This window comes from Dipodomys merriami, unplaced genomic scaffold, assembly GCF_024711535.1.
Source record: "Dipodomys merriami isolate MVZ:Mamm:240054 unplaced genomic scaffold, mDipMer1.0.p SCAF_15, whole genome shotgun sequence".
Classification (NCBI taxonomy): Eukaryota; Metazoa; Chordata; class Mammalia; order Rodentia; family Heteromyidae; genus Dipodomys; species Dipodomys merriami.
The window spans coordinates 30104964-30124441 of NW_027202826.1; the positions used below are offsets into that span (position 1 = coordinate 30104964).

Sequence of the window (19478 nt, forward strand, 5' to 3'; positions counted from 1 at the left end):
GCAAATTCTCCTTACATGCTCTTAAAATCTTCCAGAGACAGAAAGGGGACCCAGCAGACTAGAGCTTGCTGTCTTTTGCCATGCTAAGGCGTGTCATATTCTGCATTTACTGTTGTTTAATTTTCCATTTTTCTACTTGGGATATCCTTCTGAGAAGGAAGCAGATATTTCCTGAACCCTTTTAGGTGAAGAGCCCTCTGGGTGGGTACTGTCACATTCCTTGTGTCATGAGGACTTCAACAAAACTACCCAGGATGTTTTTGCTTCATGTTGAAATTTTATTGCCCAGTCATCTGAAGCACAGTTGCTCTAGGAGTCATTACACTTAGGCCAGCATATTATTTTGTTGTGACAAATCAGAGATGTTGCCAGATGAGGGTGGCTCATGCCTATAATCCTAGCTACCCAGGAGGCTGAGATATGAGGATTGTTATTTGATGCCAGCCCAGAGAAGAAAAGTCCAGGAGACTCTTATCTCCATGATCTCCAATAAAAACCACCAAAAAGCCAGAAGTGGAGTTGTAGCTTAAGTGGTTGAGTGCTAGCCTTGAGCAAAAGAAGCTCAGAGACCAGTGCCTTGTCCCTGAGTCCAAGCCCTAGGCCTGGAACACACACACACACACACACACACACACACACACACACACACACACACACACACACACACACACACACGAGCTCCTTCTTTTATAGTTTGCCTCCCTGCTTAATTGGGAGTTAGTCCAAAATTAAGAGTAAATTAGCCTATCAACATATAGCTTAAACTAGTCTTCATATGAACTAACTCCCCAGTGTTTGTATCCATCTCTACACTTGCCAATGCTCCCAGTGTCTTCAGCTCTGTATCTATGATCTATTTCAACACAGACATCCTGCAGATCACCAGGCAGTGGGCTGCACAGCAGAGTCTGGGTTAGAAAAATGCAGCTGCAGAGTAGTAAGACAATGTGGGTCTGAATTGTGGATCTGGGAGCTGGTGGCTCATGCCTGTAATCCTAGCCACTCAGGAGACTGAGATCTGAGGATTGTGGTTCAAAGCCAGCCCAGGCAGGAAAGGCCGTGAAACTCTTATCTCCAATAAAAACCACCAGAAAACCGGAAGTGGCGCTGTAGCTCAAGTAGTAGAGTGTTAGCCTTGAGCTGAAGAGCTAAGGCACAGCGCTCAGGCCCAGAATTCAAGCCCCGCGACTGACCAAAAAAGAAAAGAAAGAAAGAACGAATATTGAACCAGGTACCTATGTCTCACAACTGTAATCCTGACTACTCAGAAGAATGAGATCTGAGAATTATGGTTCAAAGCCAGCCCAGGCAGGAAAGTCTGTAAGACTCTTATCTCCAATTACCCAGTAAGAAGCTGGAAGAGAAGCTGTAGGTGAAATGGTAGAATGCCAGCTTTAGGCGAAAAATAAATCAACAACTCTGGGACAGTGCCCATACCCTGAATTCAAGTACTGGCATAAAAACAAAAAAAATGACTATCAAGTAATAATGAATAATACTGGGAAATTTCCTTATATAAATGCATAGTATTAGGAAATTTCCTTAACTTGACCATGTCTATTATCACTAGCTTAAAAAGAATGGTTCTTGATTTTTTAAATATCAGTATGAAAATCCCTGCTCTACTGCTATTTCTTAGCTGAATTTCTGAGACTTCTTGAAAAGGGGTCAGACTACAAATATTTAGCCAAACTAGATAACCACATTGCCATTTGTATCTTCTTTTTCTCCTTAGTTTTCCTCATTGAACTCTCAGGTTCTTCTTTTCCCTTTGGCTCAAGCTATTTTTTTTGGGGGGGGGGTGCATTTGCGTGTGCACGCCTACGTGCACGTACCAGTTGAATTTGGCCTGGGTGCTGTTCCTGAGCCTCTTTGTGTTCAAGGCTAATACTCTACCACTTGAGCCACAGTGCCAGCTTTTTCTGAGTAATTTATTGGAGATAAGAGTTTCACTGACTTTTTCACCTGGGCTGGCTTTGAACAACAATCCTCAGGTCTCAGCCTCCTGAATAGCTAGGATTACAGGCATGAGCCACCAGCACCTGGCTGGTCATGCATCCTTTTTTTTTTTTTGGTCGGTCGTAGGGCTTGAACTCTGGGCCTGGGCACTGTCCCTTCAGCTCAAGGCTAGTGCTCTACTACTTGAGCCACAGCACCACTTCTGGCTTTTTCTGTTTATGTGGTGCTTAGGAATCGAACCCAGGGCTTCATGCATACCAGGCAAACACTCTACCAGTGAGCCACCTTCCCAGCCCCAGTTCATGCATTCTTGAAGAGAATGAAATCACTATTCTTCGTAGATGTATATGTGAATATTTATATTCATTGAAGAGCAATTATATAAGTAAAGTGATTTATAAATCATTAATTTGTATTACTCCCGTTTTCAATCTAATTTTTAAATACGTACATTATGTAAAGCTTTATACTGAATTCTCATTTGAAAGTCCCTACGTGGGGGGAAGGAGAAGGATTGGGATTGGGGGGGGGGAGGCTGGGAAGGGATGTGAAGGGTAAACCAAAGGAGGAGGCTGCAATGCTTGGTAAGAAATGTACGCATTAGCCGGGCGCTGGTGGCTCACGCCTGTAATACTAGCTACTCAGGAGGCTGAGATCTGAGGATCGCGGTTCAAAGCCAGCCCGGGCAGGAGAGACCGTGAGACTCCTATCTCCAATAAACCACCAGAAAATCGGAAGTGGCGCTGTAGCTCAAGTGGTAGAGCGCTCGCCTTGAGCTGAAGAGCTGAGGGACAGCGCCCAGGCCCAGAGTTCAAGCCCCACGACCGACAAAAAAAAAAAAAAAAGAAATGTACGCATTATCCTGCCCATGTAATTGTAACCCCTCTGTACAGTATGTTCACAAATAAAATAAAATTCAATTTAAAAAAATAAAATAAAATAAAAAAATAAAAAAAATTAAAGTCCCTACGTGTAATTTGACACGGGTGGCTCAGGCTCATACCTGTAATCCTAGCTACTCAGGAGGCTGAGATGTGAAGATCAGGGTTTGAAGACAGCCCAGGGAGGAAAGTCTGTGAGACATTCATCTCTAGATTACCACTAAAAACCGTGTACTATATGATAATATGAACAGCCAGTGGAAACACAGACTTGTTATACAAAGAAGTTGGTGACATTGGTGTTTATAACTGGCTTGACTGCCAGGCACTGGTGGCTCATGCCTATAATCTTAGCAACTTAGGAGGTTGAGATCTGAGGATAGAGGTTTGAAGCCAGCTCAGGTAAGAAAGCCTGTGAGACTGGTATCTCCAAAACAAACAAACAAACACATATAATATACAATATATACAACACACACACACACACACACACACACACACACACACACACATATGGAAGTAGAGCTGTGGTTGGTTCAACACTAGCCTTAAGCAAAAAGAAGTTTAGGGACAGTGCCCAGGCCCCAAATTCAAGCCTCAGGATGGGCACTAAAACCAAAAAACAACAAAATAAGAGAATGCATGATCAACAATTGAGGTCGCTCATACCTGTAACTCCAGCTTGGGAGGTCATAGGTAGGAGGATCTCTGCCTGACGGCGGCGGCCACACAGGTCAGAAACATGAGACTACACCTGCAAGATAACCTAAACAAAAACTCTGAAGGGGGTAGAGCTCAAGTAGTACAGCAACTGCCTAGCAAGCATAAGGTCCCAAAGTTCACCCCAAGTACTATCAAGAATAAAGAATGCATGAAAACATGGAAATTATTTAATAGTCAAAATCCTTTCAAGGATGTAATTAGGTAGTGCTGGATCAGACATTTATTACCCATGCTTATCTCCAGCGAGTTCCTGATCTCTAATAATCATTATTGTAGGGCTATGTAAAACTCCTAAAATTAAATTTCTAAATGATCTATTAAATTAAAAATGTAATACATCCCAGCAAGTATTAGAATGGCTATCCAGTGAAGATAAATCTCCTGTTGAATAAAACATAGTGCTAAAAATAAGATTCTATTTGAGTATACAGTGCCTACAAATAATTAAACCTTCAACTTCCATGTTATATTCATCTTTTCTTCTTCTGAGTGTGTAGTGCAGACTTGGGTTTTCACCGATTAGAACTTTTCATGGCTGTTTTAAGGAATTTTCCCCCCTTGGGAAAGTAGCTAATGTCTTCTTTATAAAATGCACTTGGTTATTATTTAAGGGCAATATGGAAAATGCACAAGGGAAGAATCATCACCATCACGACAACCAATCAGGCACAAACAGAAACTGCAGAGCTTCTGTTTTGTTACTAAAGCAAAGCTCCACGAATGAGGGTTGCTGGGGGGAATAAACACAATGAACAATTTATAAGATTGTAAAAACACACAACTAGCCAGTTCTTGGAGACTAAAATAGACTGAGATCAACGGACAGATTACATCTGCTTATTTGGGGAGTTACATTTCCAGCTATTTTGAATTAGAAGGAAGGGTTATGCATAAAGCTATAACATTTATTGGCATTAAATTTACTTGTCCAAAGGAGGCCCCAGTTGGTACTGTGGGCATCATTCACAGGCCAGGGTCTCTTCCAGTCCACTCTACAGGCAGATCAAGGGAGTCTGCATGACATCTCCCTTACAACTGTGGGTAACATGTGTAAACACTACCATGCTCTTGTATAACTCCCCATCCAGCTCTCCAAACACCAGACTGGAGGACTGGATTCACTTAATGGTTATTATTATTATTATTATTTGTGCAGGTCCAGCTTGAACTTAAGGCCTGGGCACTGTCCTTCATTTTATCGCTTAAGACTAGCACTCTACTTGAGCCAGAGTTCCACTTCTAGCTTCTTGGTAGTATATTGGAGATAAGAGTCTCACAGACTTTCCTGCCAGAGCTAGTTTCGAATCATGATTCTCAGAGCCTCCTGAGAATTACAGATGTAAGCCACAGCACAGGGCTTTAACAATGATTTTAATCCCTTGTATAGGTATTTAATTTCTAGTATACAAGATCTACCTCTTTAAATGAGAAAATATTCAAGATGAAGTATCTTTCCTGTTTCTCTCTTTTAAAAAATCTGTATGGACTGTTCATATTTTTCTTTTCCTTTTTGGTTGGTTGTGGGGCTTGAACTCAGGGCCTATGAACTGTCTCTGAGCAGTTTTGCTCAAGGTTACCCATTCTACCACTTTGAGCCACAGTTCCACTTCTGGTTTTCTGGTAGATAATTGGAGATTAAGAGTTTGACGAACTTTCCTGCCTTGGCTGGCTTCAAACTGTGAGTCAGATCATAGCCTCCTAAGTAGTTAGAATTACAGGCCTGAGCCACCAGTGCCCAGCTACTCTGCGTATTTCAGTGATTCAATAATTACTTGTCAACAAGAGAAACTTCAAGGAATATAAATGATACATTTTAAACAAGCAGATAGTGCTGTAAAGCTTAAATCCTGTAAATTATTTACAGTCATATCCTGAAGTTGAAATTATACATCTCATTATATTTGTGCCTTATTTTATGGCTTTTTAGCAAGCATTAAATGACTTTGGTTCACCAAAGTATTTATCTTCCAGAAATCTCATAAAAAATATAGCTGATCTTGTTTGAATCTATTTAGACTTATTTTTAAAGGGAAAATATGAAACTCTAGATATTTAGCTAAAATGGTCCACTATCAACACTGTAAGGAATTTATCATAAATCTTCCATTGTAAGTGTCTTATTTGCGTCAAAGGATTGCCAAGTATGTCATCAAAGCATAATAAAGTAAAACTGAGATGAAAATGAGAATATAGTTCTATTCCAAATTAGATTTCTATTTAATATGAACTGGAGTTCATATTCAACTGTGGTATTTTCAGGCTGCCCTGAAAGCCATGATTGGATTCAATTTCTAGCTCAGATCTTTAAGAAACGTTCGGACTTGCATTATTTGATAATGTTCTGCCTTTTGCCCCCTACCTGATCTTCCCCAAACTGTCTACAGAGAAAAAAAACTCAGTAGGCCCTGAGGCAAACAGAGCTGTGAGTGAGAGTTTCTATGTAGTCAGTCCCTATAAATAAAAAAGAACAGTCATCTCCATGATGTCAAAACAAGCCATACTTCAGGGGAGGGCAGACCTTCAGAAGTAGGTCATCTGAGCTGGAGATAGGGGTTGAGTTTCTCTGCATGTTTTCACTAACTTGAAAGAATTCTGTCTGGTTACAGGAAGAATTAATGCAAGAGGCTAAAGGGATAGCTGCTCAAGGTCTAGGTCTAAAGAAAAAAAAATCCAGAGTTAAATCTGAAAAGACCTTAACAGCAGTCCTAAAAAATCCAGACTTACTGTAAATAATTGCAGGGGAGGAGAGAGGTACCAGTCCTAGGGTTGAACTCAGAAGCTGGGTGCTTTTTCATTCAAGGCTAATACTCCACTACTTGAGCCCACAGCTCCATTTCCAGCTTTTTATGGTGCTTAATTGGAGATAAAGTCTCATGGATTTTTCTGCCTGGGCTGGCCTCAAACCACGATCCTCAGACCTCAACCTCCTGAGAACATAGGATTGCAGATGTGAGCCACAAGCAGGCAGCTAAATGACTTTTAATTATGCGGCATATCACAGTCCTCCTCTACAGCACAATGGCCCAGATTAATGTGCAACCTGCTCTTGTGGCTCTTTTGTCTCTGGTAAAAATTGCCTTATGGATTATTAGAGTATTAGTGAATGTAACTGTGATCTCTCTTGCCTCTTTTTCCTTCCCTCCCCTCCCTTCCCTTCTTCCCTCCTCCATTTTGAGAAAGCTTGGTGGTGGCCACCTTAACAAATTGGTGCACTCAAAAGAAGCAGAATGTAATCATCATATATAGCAGGAATTTCTATATTATGACCCTATAGTCCAATGGCTGGGTCTAAAACAAGCTTTGCCAGTTTTGTAGACCTGTGACTTTGAGCAATACCCAGAAATGTTCCGTGTCTCAATTTCTCCCATGTGTTTAGTGGGAATCAGAGAATGGTTGTTTTAAAGACTGATGAGTTAATATCTGGCAGGTCCTTAGAACAGCTTTCACAGGATCGCCTCAAAAATGTCACATGCATTGCTTGTTATCCATACGGCAGTTATCTCCAAAAACATACTCCTAATTCCTCAGACCATCTTCTGATACACAGACTAGTCAGCTCTCTTTCTGATTGACTTTCCTTTTTGTGTTCACTTATTTTCTCTAGCCAGTAGATCTTGGACCTTTCTAAAATTGGTTCTTTTTAACCTCCTCAACTGCTGTAGGTTTTTCCTTTTCTTCTTATTCACTTTGTTCATTTAACCCCAGTCTCTTATAAAGGATTAAGGACAGGGGGTGATTGCAAAAGTTGATCCTGTACAATTTTTTTTTCTAAAATTTACTACACCACAAAAGTCTAGAGTTAGTTAGGATCTCTATTTTTCAAACAGCATTGCTATATCTATTTTACTTAAGATGATAATGTTATTAATTTACAGGAAGGACTAGATGAAGAGCTTAGTATTAGTGATTTTAGTGGATCTTAAAAATCTTCCCAAGCCGAATGTTGGTAGCTCATTATCTGTAATCCTAGATACTCAAGAGGCTGAGATCTGAGGATTGTGGTTCAAAGCCAGCGGGGACAGAAAGTCTGTGAGACTCTCATCTCCAATTATGCACCACAAAAGCTGAAATGGTAGAGCATTACACTTCAGCAAAAAAAATTCAGGGACAGTACCCAGGCCCTGAGTTCAATCCCCCAAACAACACACACACACACACACACACACACACACACACACACACACACACACACACACACACACACACACACACACACACACACACACACACACACACAGTCTTCCCAAATTCTCTAGCGCAGGTGTTAATGTTCAGTATATAACTACTTCAGACACACAGAATTCCACAATTAGTCTCTATGCTTTGAAAAAATAAGATTCACTAAAATGTACCATGTGTTTAGCAACCTATTGATTTATAATTCAGGCACCACAGTACATTTTAAGCTTTCCTATAAATTGAAGGAATGAGTGTTAGCTTATTCAATCCAGGTGGGTTTATGCAAACAGAAAACAAATGCCATTTGCCTCAATTATAAAGAAATATAGTGAAAAGCATTTTTCTTTTAAGTTTTAAAGTTTGTGAGAGGGTAATATACAGAAAACTGAGGTAAGTCATGAAGTGGACTGATAATGTATGATCCCATTGTCCATGAGGTGATATTCATTCAGGCTTCCATTTCTTATGTCTCTTAGAAGCTCTATTAGTTCTTTTATTTTATGACTTGTTATCATTAAGCAGTAGAACAGAGGATCTGAATTCAACATGCCAGTTTACCAGTACAGTACATCTTAAAGTGTGCTTAGTTTAGGATCTCTTATTTTAAGAGACTAGTTGACATTTTATTGACTGCTCTTAGTGATCCAGGAATGACACTAAACCCTTCTGCATACATGAATGTATTCAATCTTCAAGCAAACCCCTTGAGGTGTGCCTTTTTATTCCCAGAAGAGGAAAGTGAAGCTGAAAGAGTAACTAGGCCCATTCTCCTTAGTCATTCAGGAACTGGTAAGACAGGATTCAAATCCACAGTGAAACAACCTTTATGATTATTCCCAAAGACTCACTGGAACTCTATATACATTTTGACTTCAAAAATTTCAAGAGAGCCAGAAACACCGGCTGTGTACATAAAAGCAAACACGGTCCAGGAGTTTTTTTTTTTAATGCAGATATAAATTTGAAGGTAATTCTGGAAACCATGTATTGCATTTTGCCAGTGGCTCTAACTCTTGGTCAGCCAAATTGGTATTTTATACTATAACAGCCATGTAGAGAGTATGTCTATTCTTTTCTCTTCAAACCTTTTCCTCTGATGAAGTAATTCTCACAGGAAATAATTGCAAACTGGGTCATGCAAATGTGGGAAAAGAGGGAGTAGGGAGGGAGAGTAGAATGAGAAGGGTTTGCATGCTGTTGGAAAGCTGACAGTGAGACCCTCTCTTTATTAGTTGTCTCCCGTGAAGTCACTGAAGATTTATGTGTGTGTGTGGCGGGAGAGAGGGTGCATGCACACACACTGGTCCTGGGGCTTGAACTCAGGGCCTGGGTGCTGTCCCTGAGCTTTTGTGTTCAGGGCTAGTGTTCTACTGCTCTACCACTTAAGCCACAGCTCCACTTCTGGCTTTTGGTTTTTAGTTTTAATTTTTTGTCATCACTGTAAGTCTCATGGACTTTCCTGCCCTGGCTGGCTTTGAACTATGATCTTCAGAGCTCAGCTTCCTGTGTAGGTGTAAGCCACTGACACCTGGCATTCAGCCATTCTAAACTTCATATCAAGTTATTCCTGGATACAACAGACAGCAGGAGAGAATGCAGGAACACAAATGTAAGGAAGTTCAGAAGCCCAGCAGAAATCTTAGGCTGAGCTTTGGACCTGTGGCTGCAGGGGCTTCTATTGCATCTGTAAGTGAACAGCAGGCTCGTCATTGCCAGTGGAGTTAATGAATTCAAACAACCAAAGTTAAGTCAGCCCCTTGCAGTGAAAGGGTAGCCTGGCATAAAGAGTTCAGAAGACTCCATCTCAAGCAGTAGCTGGGCATGGTGACATGTGTCTGTGATTCCCAGAGGCTTGAGGAAAACAAAAATAGGAGAATCACAATCCAGGCCAGCCTGAGCATAAAGCAAGACCCTTCCTGGCAGTAATCAGGGGAAAAAGGGGGGCGGGAGGGCTGGAGGTGTATTTCAAGTGGTAAAGTGTCTACCTAGTAAATCTGATGTCCTGAATTCAATCCTCAGTACCACCACCAAAAAAGAAAAACATTGAGGAAGGAAGAAAGGAAGGAAGGAAGGGAGGGAGGGAGGGAGTGTGGGAGGGAGGGAGGGAGGAAGGGAGGGAGGGAGGGAGGAAGCAAGGAAGGAAAGAAGGAAGGAAGGAAGGAAGGAAGGAAGGAAGGAAGGAAGGAAGGAAGGAAGGAAGAAAGGAGGGAGGGAGGAAGGAGGGAGGGATGGAAGGAAGGAAGGAAACTGAGTCAGCTCCTATTAAACAGTAAAACTAAATGCTAACAAACTACTTGTTGTCAAGGATGTGAAGTACATGCAAGTCCTATTAATTGTCAGTAAGAATGCAATATGGCCAAGTCATTTTGGAGGAGAGTTTGGATTATACATATATCTGCTATATTACCTAGCAGTTTCTCTGCTGTGTTTATCCAAGAGAAATGAAAACCTAAGTCCATACAAAGACTCACATGACATCATTGATAACAGTTTTTTTCACTGCAGGTAAAAACTGGAAAAAGTCAAATGTCTAGCTATTCATGAATAAACACTATTCGACAATATATCTACATCACCTAGCAATAAAAGGAGGTGAACTGCTACAGGTAAGACCAGGGGCCAGCTTCTCTAGCATTATGCTCAGTGAAGGAAGCCAGATACAAGAGAGATTGTCAGGGGTTGAGAATGGAGGGAGAAGAAGAGCAGACTAACTTCAAAGGACTGCTACGGGACAGTGCAGGTGACCCAATTATTCTACACCCTAATGATATGGGCTTTCCTTCCTAAAGACACACCCAAAGACACCCCAGTGTACAGGTAAGGAGGGAGAACTTTTTAAAATATGTGAACCACACTTGATCTGACTCAGCTGAAAGATGAGTCATACTATTTTTCACTTTTGTCATGTTCATTTGATAGTTGGTAAGTAGTAAGAGGAAGATGTGTAGCTTCAGGATGTAGGGCTTGGTTTGGGGGCCATGCTAGGGTTTGAACTTTGCACTTGACTAGGCAAGTGCTATTCCACTTCCTTTGTTTCAGATACAATCTCTCTATTTTGCTCCATGTGAACTGAAGAACGAGATCATGTCCTACATCTGTATTCTGTATAAGTAGAATGAGATCTTGTTCTACATCTATATTCTGTATAAGTAGAATGAGATCTCATTCCACATCCGTATTCCACATGACTAGGATTACAGGCATCATCGTCAGGCCTGGCCTGAGGCTATTTCTGTAGAGAAGCTCCAGTCCCTTCACTCATGACTTTTGTTGTAATTCTCAAGGCTATTTCCAGTCCTGACCGGGGGACGGGCTATCTGAGACTGGGACTTAAACTCAGTATCTGATGCTTGCTTTCACTCATATGCTGGTGCTCCACCACCAGAGCCATGCCCCCAACCCCATATCCAAGCTATCTAGAAAGAGAAGCTCAAGGGTTTGTATAAAGATCCATTCACATGAAATTGTTTTTGCAGGGAGCAAGGTTTTAAAGAATATTTACTAACTAAAAGCTAATCATCTTCTAAAGTGTCCAAAAACATAATCCTTGACTTAGTATCTACAGTTGTCACATGAAACTTGAATAAACTTGAGTTTAGATAAATCACAAAGAGTATTTTTTTTGTATAATGAGATCACAAACATTGAATGGGCCACTTATTTTTAATTTGATGAATCTGGCACCTGTGAATAGCACTCTCATCATCAGTCTATGCAAAGCTTGAATTTTATTTATTCATTCATTCACTCACTTGGTTAATCAAAGTCACTTTTGTGTCATAGCTACAGATGGTTTTAGTAACTACCAGTGGAACTAGCCTCCTGTGCCTTTCCTGGGGCCTGAACTCAGGGCCATGTCCTTGAGCCTTTTGCTCAAGGCTAACACTATAACCACTGGAGCCACAGTTCTACTTTTGTCTTTTTTTTTTTTTTGGAGGTAAGAGTCACAGACTTTCCTGCCCTGGATGGCTTCAAACCATAATCTTTACATCTCAGCCTCCTGAGTAGTTAGGATTACAGGTGTGAGCTACTGGTACCTGGTCATAGAACTCACTTTTGATTATTAAATTGTAACTGTCCTAGCAACTCTGAGTAGACTGTAATTCTCAAAACCTGAGCATGGTCAGTATGGTGCTTGTAAGAAAACAATCTCAGATTCAGCCTAGACATTCAGAATTTGAACCCTCACAATGAGCAAGATACCCTAACAGATATCTATGCCACATGCAAGACCTAAGCACTGACTTAGAAAGCTAGCTATAGGCCAAGCACCTGTAGATTTACACCTGTAATCCTGGCTACACAGGAGGCTGAGATCTGAGGATCACTGGTTGAAACCAGCCCAGGAAGGAAAGTTTGTGAGACTCTTACCTCCAATTAACTATCAAAAAAAGCAGAAGCCAGAAGTGGAGCTGTGGCCTGCAGAGTGTGAGCCTTGAGCAAAAGTAGCTCAGTACCTAGGCCCTGAGTTGAAACCCCAGGACCTGCAAAAAGAAAAGAAAAGAAAACAAAAGAGAAGAGAAGAAAGAGCAACCAAGCAAGAAAGCTAGCTGTCTTTTAGGAAAACACCCAAGGCAAGGGAGTACAAGTTAGAATGAAAGGAAATTAAACCCTTGCAAAGAAACTCCCTTTGAGAACATTTAAACAGCTTGGCTATTGCTTCAAAATCCAAGTCATGGGGTAAGAAACAGCAATGAAAAGAAAGGAACTAGAATAATAAACAATACAATCAAAAAGAACTGAAGTTACAACAACAGAATGTGGTCACTGACTGAATGGAAGAGAAGCAAAAAGATGTCAGAATTTGAAGCCAGGCACTTGTGACTTGCTCCTGTAATCCTAGATACTCAGGAGTCAAACATCTGAGGATCAAAGGTTCAAAGTCAGCCTAGGCAGAAAAGCCCATGTGACTCTTATCTCCAACTAACCACCAAAAAGCCAGAAGCAGAGGTGTGACCAAGTGGTAGAGCAACAGCCTTCATGGAAAAAAGCCAAGTAAGATCATGACACCCTGAATTCAAGCCCCAGTACTAGCAAAATATAGATGACAAAATCTGAATATAAATCACATATATCATATATAAATCAAAAATATCACATACACGAATGATATGAATATAAATCACATACATCATATATAAATCATAAATATACACATGAATCATATATCTATAAATCATATATATGTATACAGATATAGATACAGATCTATCATTATCTAGCTACATATTTGTAAATCTATATGTAGATAGATCTATATCTATATCTAGAGAGAGAGAAAAAGAGAGAAAGAGGGAGATTTGGCTGGTTTGTGGGCTGACTAGAATTATCAGCTCCTGCCTTTGTCCAACATATCCAGTATTCTACAGTATCACTACCCCAGAAAGATCAAAATTCAACATTCAAGGTACATTTCCTATTGAATATGCATTGCTTTCACACCTACATAATGTCATGAAAATGTTAGCCCAAATCATTAAAAATTGGAGGCCACTTCTGCTTTTGATTTAAAATCAATATAATTAGAATTGATTCTCAACCTTGGGCATACAATGCAATCACTTAAAGTTCTAAGAAATACCAATAACCTGGGTCCCCATTCCAGAGATTCACTGTAAGGGAAAGCCTGGGCAGTGTGGAGTGTGAGTGTGAGTGTGAGTGTGTGTGTGTGTGTGTGTGTGTGTGTGTGTGTGTGTGTGTGTCAGTCCTGGGGACTGAACTCAGGGCCTGGGTAATATCACTGAGCTTTGTCCTCAAGACTAGCACTCTGGGCTGGGAAGTTGGCTCAGTGGTAGAGCGCTTGCCTTGCATGCCTGAGGCCCTGGGTTCGATTCCCAGCACCACATAAGCAAAAAGAAAAAAGCCGGAAGTGGCGCTGTGGCTCAAGTGGTAGAGCACTAGCCTTGAGCTGAAGAGCTGAGGGACAGCGCCCAGGCCCAGAGTTCAGGCCCCACGACCGGACCCAAAAAAAAAAAAAAAAAAGACTAGCACTCTACTGCTTGAGGCACAGTTCCACTTGAAGTTTTTTGATGATTAATTGGAGCTAAGAGTCTCATGGTCTTTCCTAAATAAGATGGCTTTGAATTATAATCCTTAGATCTCTGCTTCCTGTGTAGCTAGATCACAGGTGTGAGCCACCAGCATCCAGATTGGAATTTTAAAAAAATACTCCCCAAGTGACTGTGGTTTGCAGTTAATTTTAATAAAGATCCAGAAATACAACAAATCAGAGAAAGGTTGGACAAATGGGATTGCATGAAACTGAAGAGCTTCTGCATGGCAAAAGACACAGCTAGCAAGATCAGTAGAAAGCCCACGGATTGGGAAAAGATCTTCACTGGCCATACAACAGACAAGGGCCTCATATTTAAAATATACTTCAAAAAATTAAATCCTCCAACAACAAATCCTCAAAGAAACAACTGCCCCATTAATAAATGGATTGAAGACTTAGAGACTTCTCTGAAGAGGAAATAAGAATGGCCAATAGACACATGAAGACATGTTTAACTTCTCTGGTTATAAAAGAAAAGCAAATCAGAACGACATTGAGATTCCACCTTACCCCAGTTAGAATGGCTATAATCAAAAAATCTAATAATGACAGATGCTGGAGGGGATATGGCCAAAAAAGAACCTTACTGCACTGTTGGTGGAAGTGTAAACTTGTCCATCCACTCTAGAAATCAGTGTGGCGGTTCCTCAAAAGACTACATATAGTAAGCTAGGCACTGGTGGCTCATGCCTGTGATCCTAGCTACTCAGGAGGCTGATATCTGAGGATCATGGTTCAAATCTAGCATGGGCAGCAAAGTCCATGAGACTCTTATCTCCAATAAACTACCAGAAAACTGGAAGTGGCACTGTGGCTCAAGTGGTAGAGTGTCAGCCTTGAGCTGAAGAGCTGAGGGACAGCGCCCAGGCCACAACCGACAAAATAAATAACTAAATAAATTACTCCCCAGGTGACTGTGGTTTGCACTTATGGTTAAGAACAACTGACATAGGCTGTTTCTGTCTATTTGCTTTTACCAAGCACTCTCAGCCCTGGCTGTACTTTAGAATTCTTTAGGGAGCTATACAAATATATGAGCAACTAGAATCTGATTTAATTTTTGTTAATAGTTAATTTTATGTGTTAACTTGCCTGGTTTCAGGGATGCCCATTCAGCGAGGAGAGCATTACTTCTGGGTGTGTCTGAGGGAGCATGTCAGAATCTGCAGAGCAGTGTGCCACTGGCCCATCCATGAGGGCCCCTTAGGACACAAAGGAAGAGGGAGAGCAAACTTGCCATGTCTTCTGGACTTCTCCCCCTACCCTCAAATGTCAGATCTCTAGATTCTTAGGCTTGCAGCAACTCTCCAGGTCCTCAGGCCTCAGGCCTTAGAGTTGAACTACACCACCTGCCTCCTGGTTCTCCAGCTTAAATTCAGGTCAGGACATCTTTTGGCACCTGATTACATGACTCAATTCCATTAATAAATCCTCTGTGATGTATTTATACATATCTTATCAACCCTGTTGATTGGTAGAACCCTGACTCCTATTGAAGTAAGGATCCTGGGGCTAACTAGAGCCATCTTGGCAATGTGGTGGATGATAGGGCATCGGGTCTAACTGGAGCCATTCTTGGCTTCTTGGTGGATGAAGGTAAAGTACCAGTCCCAGGTGATGGAAGGACAAGGGGCGGGGAGGGGGAGGATTTGGACAATAGGTCGCTGGACCTGCCAGAACTGTACCAGGAACTTGTGAGACTCTTTGAACTCTCGAGTTTCCTGTGACCCTGTCACCTGATCATGACCCTATTTAGGCCCTGACCAACTCAGCTCCTGTCGCCTGATTTTTCTCAGGTCACCATGGTGTTCCTCTCTATTAAAAGTTGATCAGGTTTGTTGAGATTGTTTTTCTGCTCTTTCTTTACTCTCCTACCCTCAAGGCTCAGTTTCTAACAGTATTAAGTGTATTCAAGGCTGCAAGTTTTTTTGGGAAATGTGTCTGCTTGAAGTCACTGACTTTCTAATAAAGACTCCCAATCTGACCTCTCAAAATGTGACTTCTCTGTATCTCACAATCTAATTGCCGTATAACACTATAATTTGTGATCTTTTAGAACTTCCTAGTTGCTTGTAATGTGCAGTTAGGTTACAGAATGTGCAAATCAAGCATTCTATTTCATGGATCATTTATCAACTATAAAATTTTCAAATATAAGTATAAAATAAACAGAATACAGTGCAAATAGAATCTAAATCTGCTCATTAGGTAAAATGTAAACCAACATGTTTTCATTTGCTTGTTATAATATCACATCTACATGTATATGATTAGAATTAGCCACTAATTTCCTTTTTTTTCCCTTCAGAATCTTAATGTAAATTCAAAGAAATCTACCACAACTGAGTGACCATTAATGAGAATTATTCAGACATACAAAACATAATGCAAAGTAAGTTCATTCTAATCACAGCCATGATATATCTAATAATAAGACAATAAGGGAAGAAGAAAGGGACGTAATAGCATATATTAAATTTTTTGCAAAGCCAAAGTTCATAACTTAGTAAAAGAAATGCCAAATGGACCATTTAAGTACCTTATATGCTAACTTAAATGCTAACTTGTCATTATTTCATAAATGTGAAAAATTATGTCAAAACAAAAAGTATTTCTAAATGACCTTTTCTGAAATGAAAAAAGAAATTGGCTTACCTCTTCCCTGTGATTCTTAATTGGCATGCAAAGAATACTCTGAGTTTTGTAGCCTGTAATTTGGTCAACTTCAGCATTGAACCGAGGATCCTAAGTAAGGAAAAAGAAATTCAATTTAATGACTGACCTGTACAAAGATTGCTCTGATTGTTCTAGCTTATTAGATTACAGAAATCTAACCTTGGACTTACCTTGTTACTCTGAGCACAAATTTTATCATGGTAGAAAGCATCCAAGAATTGGAAGGACATATCATCCTTGATAAAGATAAACTTAAGGGTTTTAGAAGCTAGTTTAGGCGAAACAACACCAACGCACACACACACACACACACACACACACACACGCACGCTCACACACACATGCACACATGCACACACTAAACAACAGTAAAAAATAAAAATAAAGATAAAAGGTATTCAAAATTTTAACCACTTAGACTGGTTTTATGATTCAGGAAAGAAGTAATATCTCTCATTTCTGTGACACTTTGCCTGTCTGTTTGTCCTAGGGCCTGATTTTACTGTGTTTCCACAGAACTTTCCTAGAAACTTACCATCTGTCCAACAAATGACTATAATAATAGTTGTTCTATACCCACTCAAAAGTCTGTCCTTTAATGTCTAATATTCACAATGATTTTTTGTATCTATAAAAGTGAGGCATGGACTCAAATTGTGAATAGGTTCTTAATCTGTTGAATTTCTTTCCCCTTTTTACAAAGCACGCTATGCACAGCCAAGAATTACAAAAGGCTTCTGAAAAATCTAACAGTTATAAATGTTGCTAAAGAAAGAAGGGTACTAGGCTAGGCAAAGGGATGGATATGTGTAATCCCAGATACTCTGGAGATGGAAATAGGAGGATTAGTCCTAGGCCAGCAGGGCAAAATTGCTAGACCCTATCTGCCAAAAAGCAAACTAAATGAAAAAGGGCTAGAGAGAGGTGGCTTTAGTTGTTAAAGAGTACTTACCACAAGGCCCTGAGTTCAAATCCCAGTATTGCCAAGAGAAAGATAGAAGGAAGGAAAGAAGGAAAAAGAAAGGGAGAGAGAAAGGGAGGGAAGGAACAAGGGAAGCAAGGAAGGAGAGGGAGGAGAGAGGGAGAGGGAAGAGAAGGAGGAGAGGGAGAAGGAGGAGAGGGAGAGAAGAAGAGAAGGAAGGAAGGAAGGAAGGAAGGAAGGATGGAAGGAAGGAAGGAAGGAAGGAAGGAAGGAAGGAAGGAAAGGGAGGGAGGGAAGGTGGGAGAAAGGAAAGGAAGGAATGAAGGGCAAGAAGGAAGGAAAAGATGGAGGGCAAGATGGAAGGGAAGAAGGGAAGGAGGAAGGGAAGGAGGGAAGGGATTTTTATCAATCTTCCAGTAAATTTTCCATTAGGAAGAACTACAATTAGGTTGAAAATCTGATGAGAGGTTTACCTTTTATTCATTGCTGTATTCCCAATATTTAAGTCTTTGTTAAATGAGGGAATTCACAAACAAATGACACCATTTTTCTGTGATCTCTTATAGCTCATGATAGTGTAAAGCAAGTCTTGTTCCTAGGGGGGAAACATACTAAAGAAAGCCAAACAGGAATACAGGTTTGGATGGAAACAAGCATTGCAGAATCTAAACATCTGAATGAGTGCTTTCCTTCCACAGCCATAGCCTTGCGAAGTTACAGGCTCACACTAATAATAGATCACTGACCCAGAAGCTCTGCATTTGGAATTCCCTTCAGACAGCATGGACTATCCACACTGGAAAGAAGGAAAACCTCATCTTTTGAAGGTCATTTCTATTTTTTTCCTTAAATTAGTCTAAAGTCACACAAGACCTAAGCTGTGAATGAAGTAGGTGATTAGACTAGGTGCTAACAAATGGGGTCAGAAATGAGGCCAATTTTCCTCTGAGTGGGCCAAAGTTGGCTTTACAGATAATTTCAAAAGAGAAGTTATAAAATCAGTATAAATATTTTATAATACAAACACTGCCACATTTTTGCTTTTTTTCCCCTTGCAAAATCCTGCTCAAGGTTACACTGAAACATACAGGGTCTTAGTTAAACATTTCTGCACAGTTGACCAAAATCATTCTTATTTTCTCTTTAAATACTTTAGATATTTTATCTTAAGGTATCTAGAACATACTATATAAATTAAGGTTAAAAAATGATTCACAAAGTGAATCAAAGTATGAAATCAAAGTATGAATAAAAATGGATTTCTGGAATTGTTTTGTTAAGGAATATTATAATGACAAAATCAATTTAGAAAGAAGATTCAACCCAAACTATCTAATCAAATAGTAAATAAAGTTTGACAGATGGAGATTAGTAGGACTTTCACAGCTGTGTGTGTGTGTGTGTGTGTGTGTGTGTGTGTGTGTAGTTACACTAAAATCAACAGCAGTCCTGAGCTCACTCTTCATTGATGGGGAGATGTGAAATGCCCTTCAATTTCAATTTTAATGAAGCACCAAATTCTTGGCAAAACTCCAAACAGTTTTCCTTTTGTAAATGGTACTTCAATTGCTCTTGCTAAAAAGCTCCGACACCTTACTTGGACAAATTAAAAAGCTGGGCATCTCTGCCTCTATCTTTGCATGTCTTTGCTCTGAGCATTTACCTGGCAGCCACTTTGGGACCTTAGAAAAGCAGGATTTATCAGTAATACTATCTTGGGGTAGATACTGGGGCTTGAACTCAGAACCTATGCACTCAACCACTTGAGCCACAACTTTACTTCTGGCTTTTTGGTGGGTAATTGGAGGTAAGAGTCTCCCAGCTTTGAACTGCTATTCCCCAAATCTTAGCCTCCTAAATTGCTAGGGTTATAGGTATCAGCCATCAATGTCTGGCTCCATTTTCACTTCCACAGTTGCAAACATTTTAGGGTGCAAAAGCAATATGCGTAGAGGATGTCTCATCACGTCCAAGAAACACCAAATTAGAATCTGAGATTCTACGGTTACTGAGGTTGTTTTTTTGACTGTTTATGAGAAAATAACCACATGAAGAAACACAAGCTTGGGATATCCGCTTGCAT

General features: G+C 40.3%; 1 protein-coding gene across 6 annotated transcripts in view; it reads right to left on the reverse strand.

Annotated features, from left to right (window-relative positions):
* Pde5a (phosphodiesterase 5A) overlaps positions 1 to 19478 on the reverse strand; it is a 230594-nt gene that overhangs the window by 84358 nt on the left and 126758 nt on the right. For all 6 annotated transcript variants that reach the window (XM_070022515.1, XM_070022514.1, XM_070022517.1 and 3 more), the window contains one exon: positions 16453 to 16542. In XM_070022515.1, coding sequence (XP_069878616.1) covers positions 16453 to 16542 — 90 coding nt within the window. The remainder of the gene's footprint in view (positions 1 to 16452; positions 16543 to 19478) is intronic.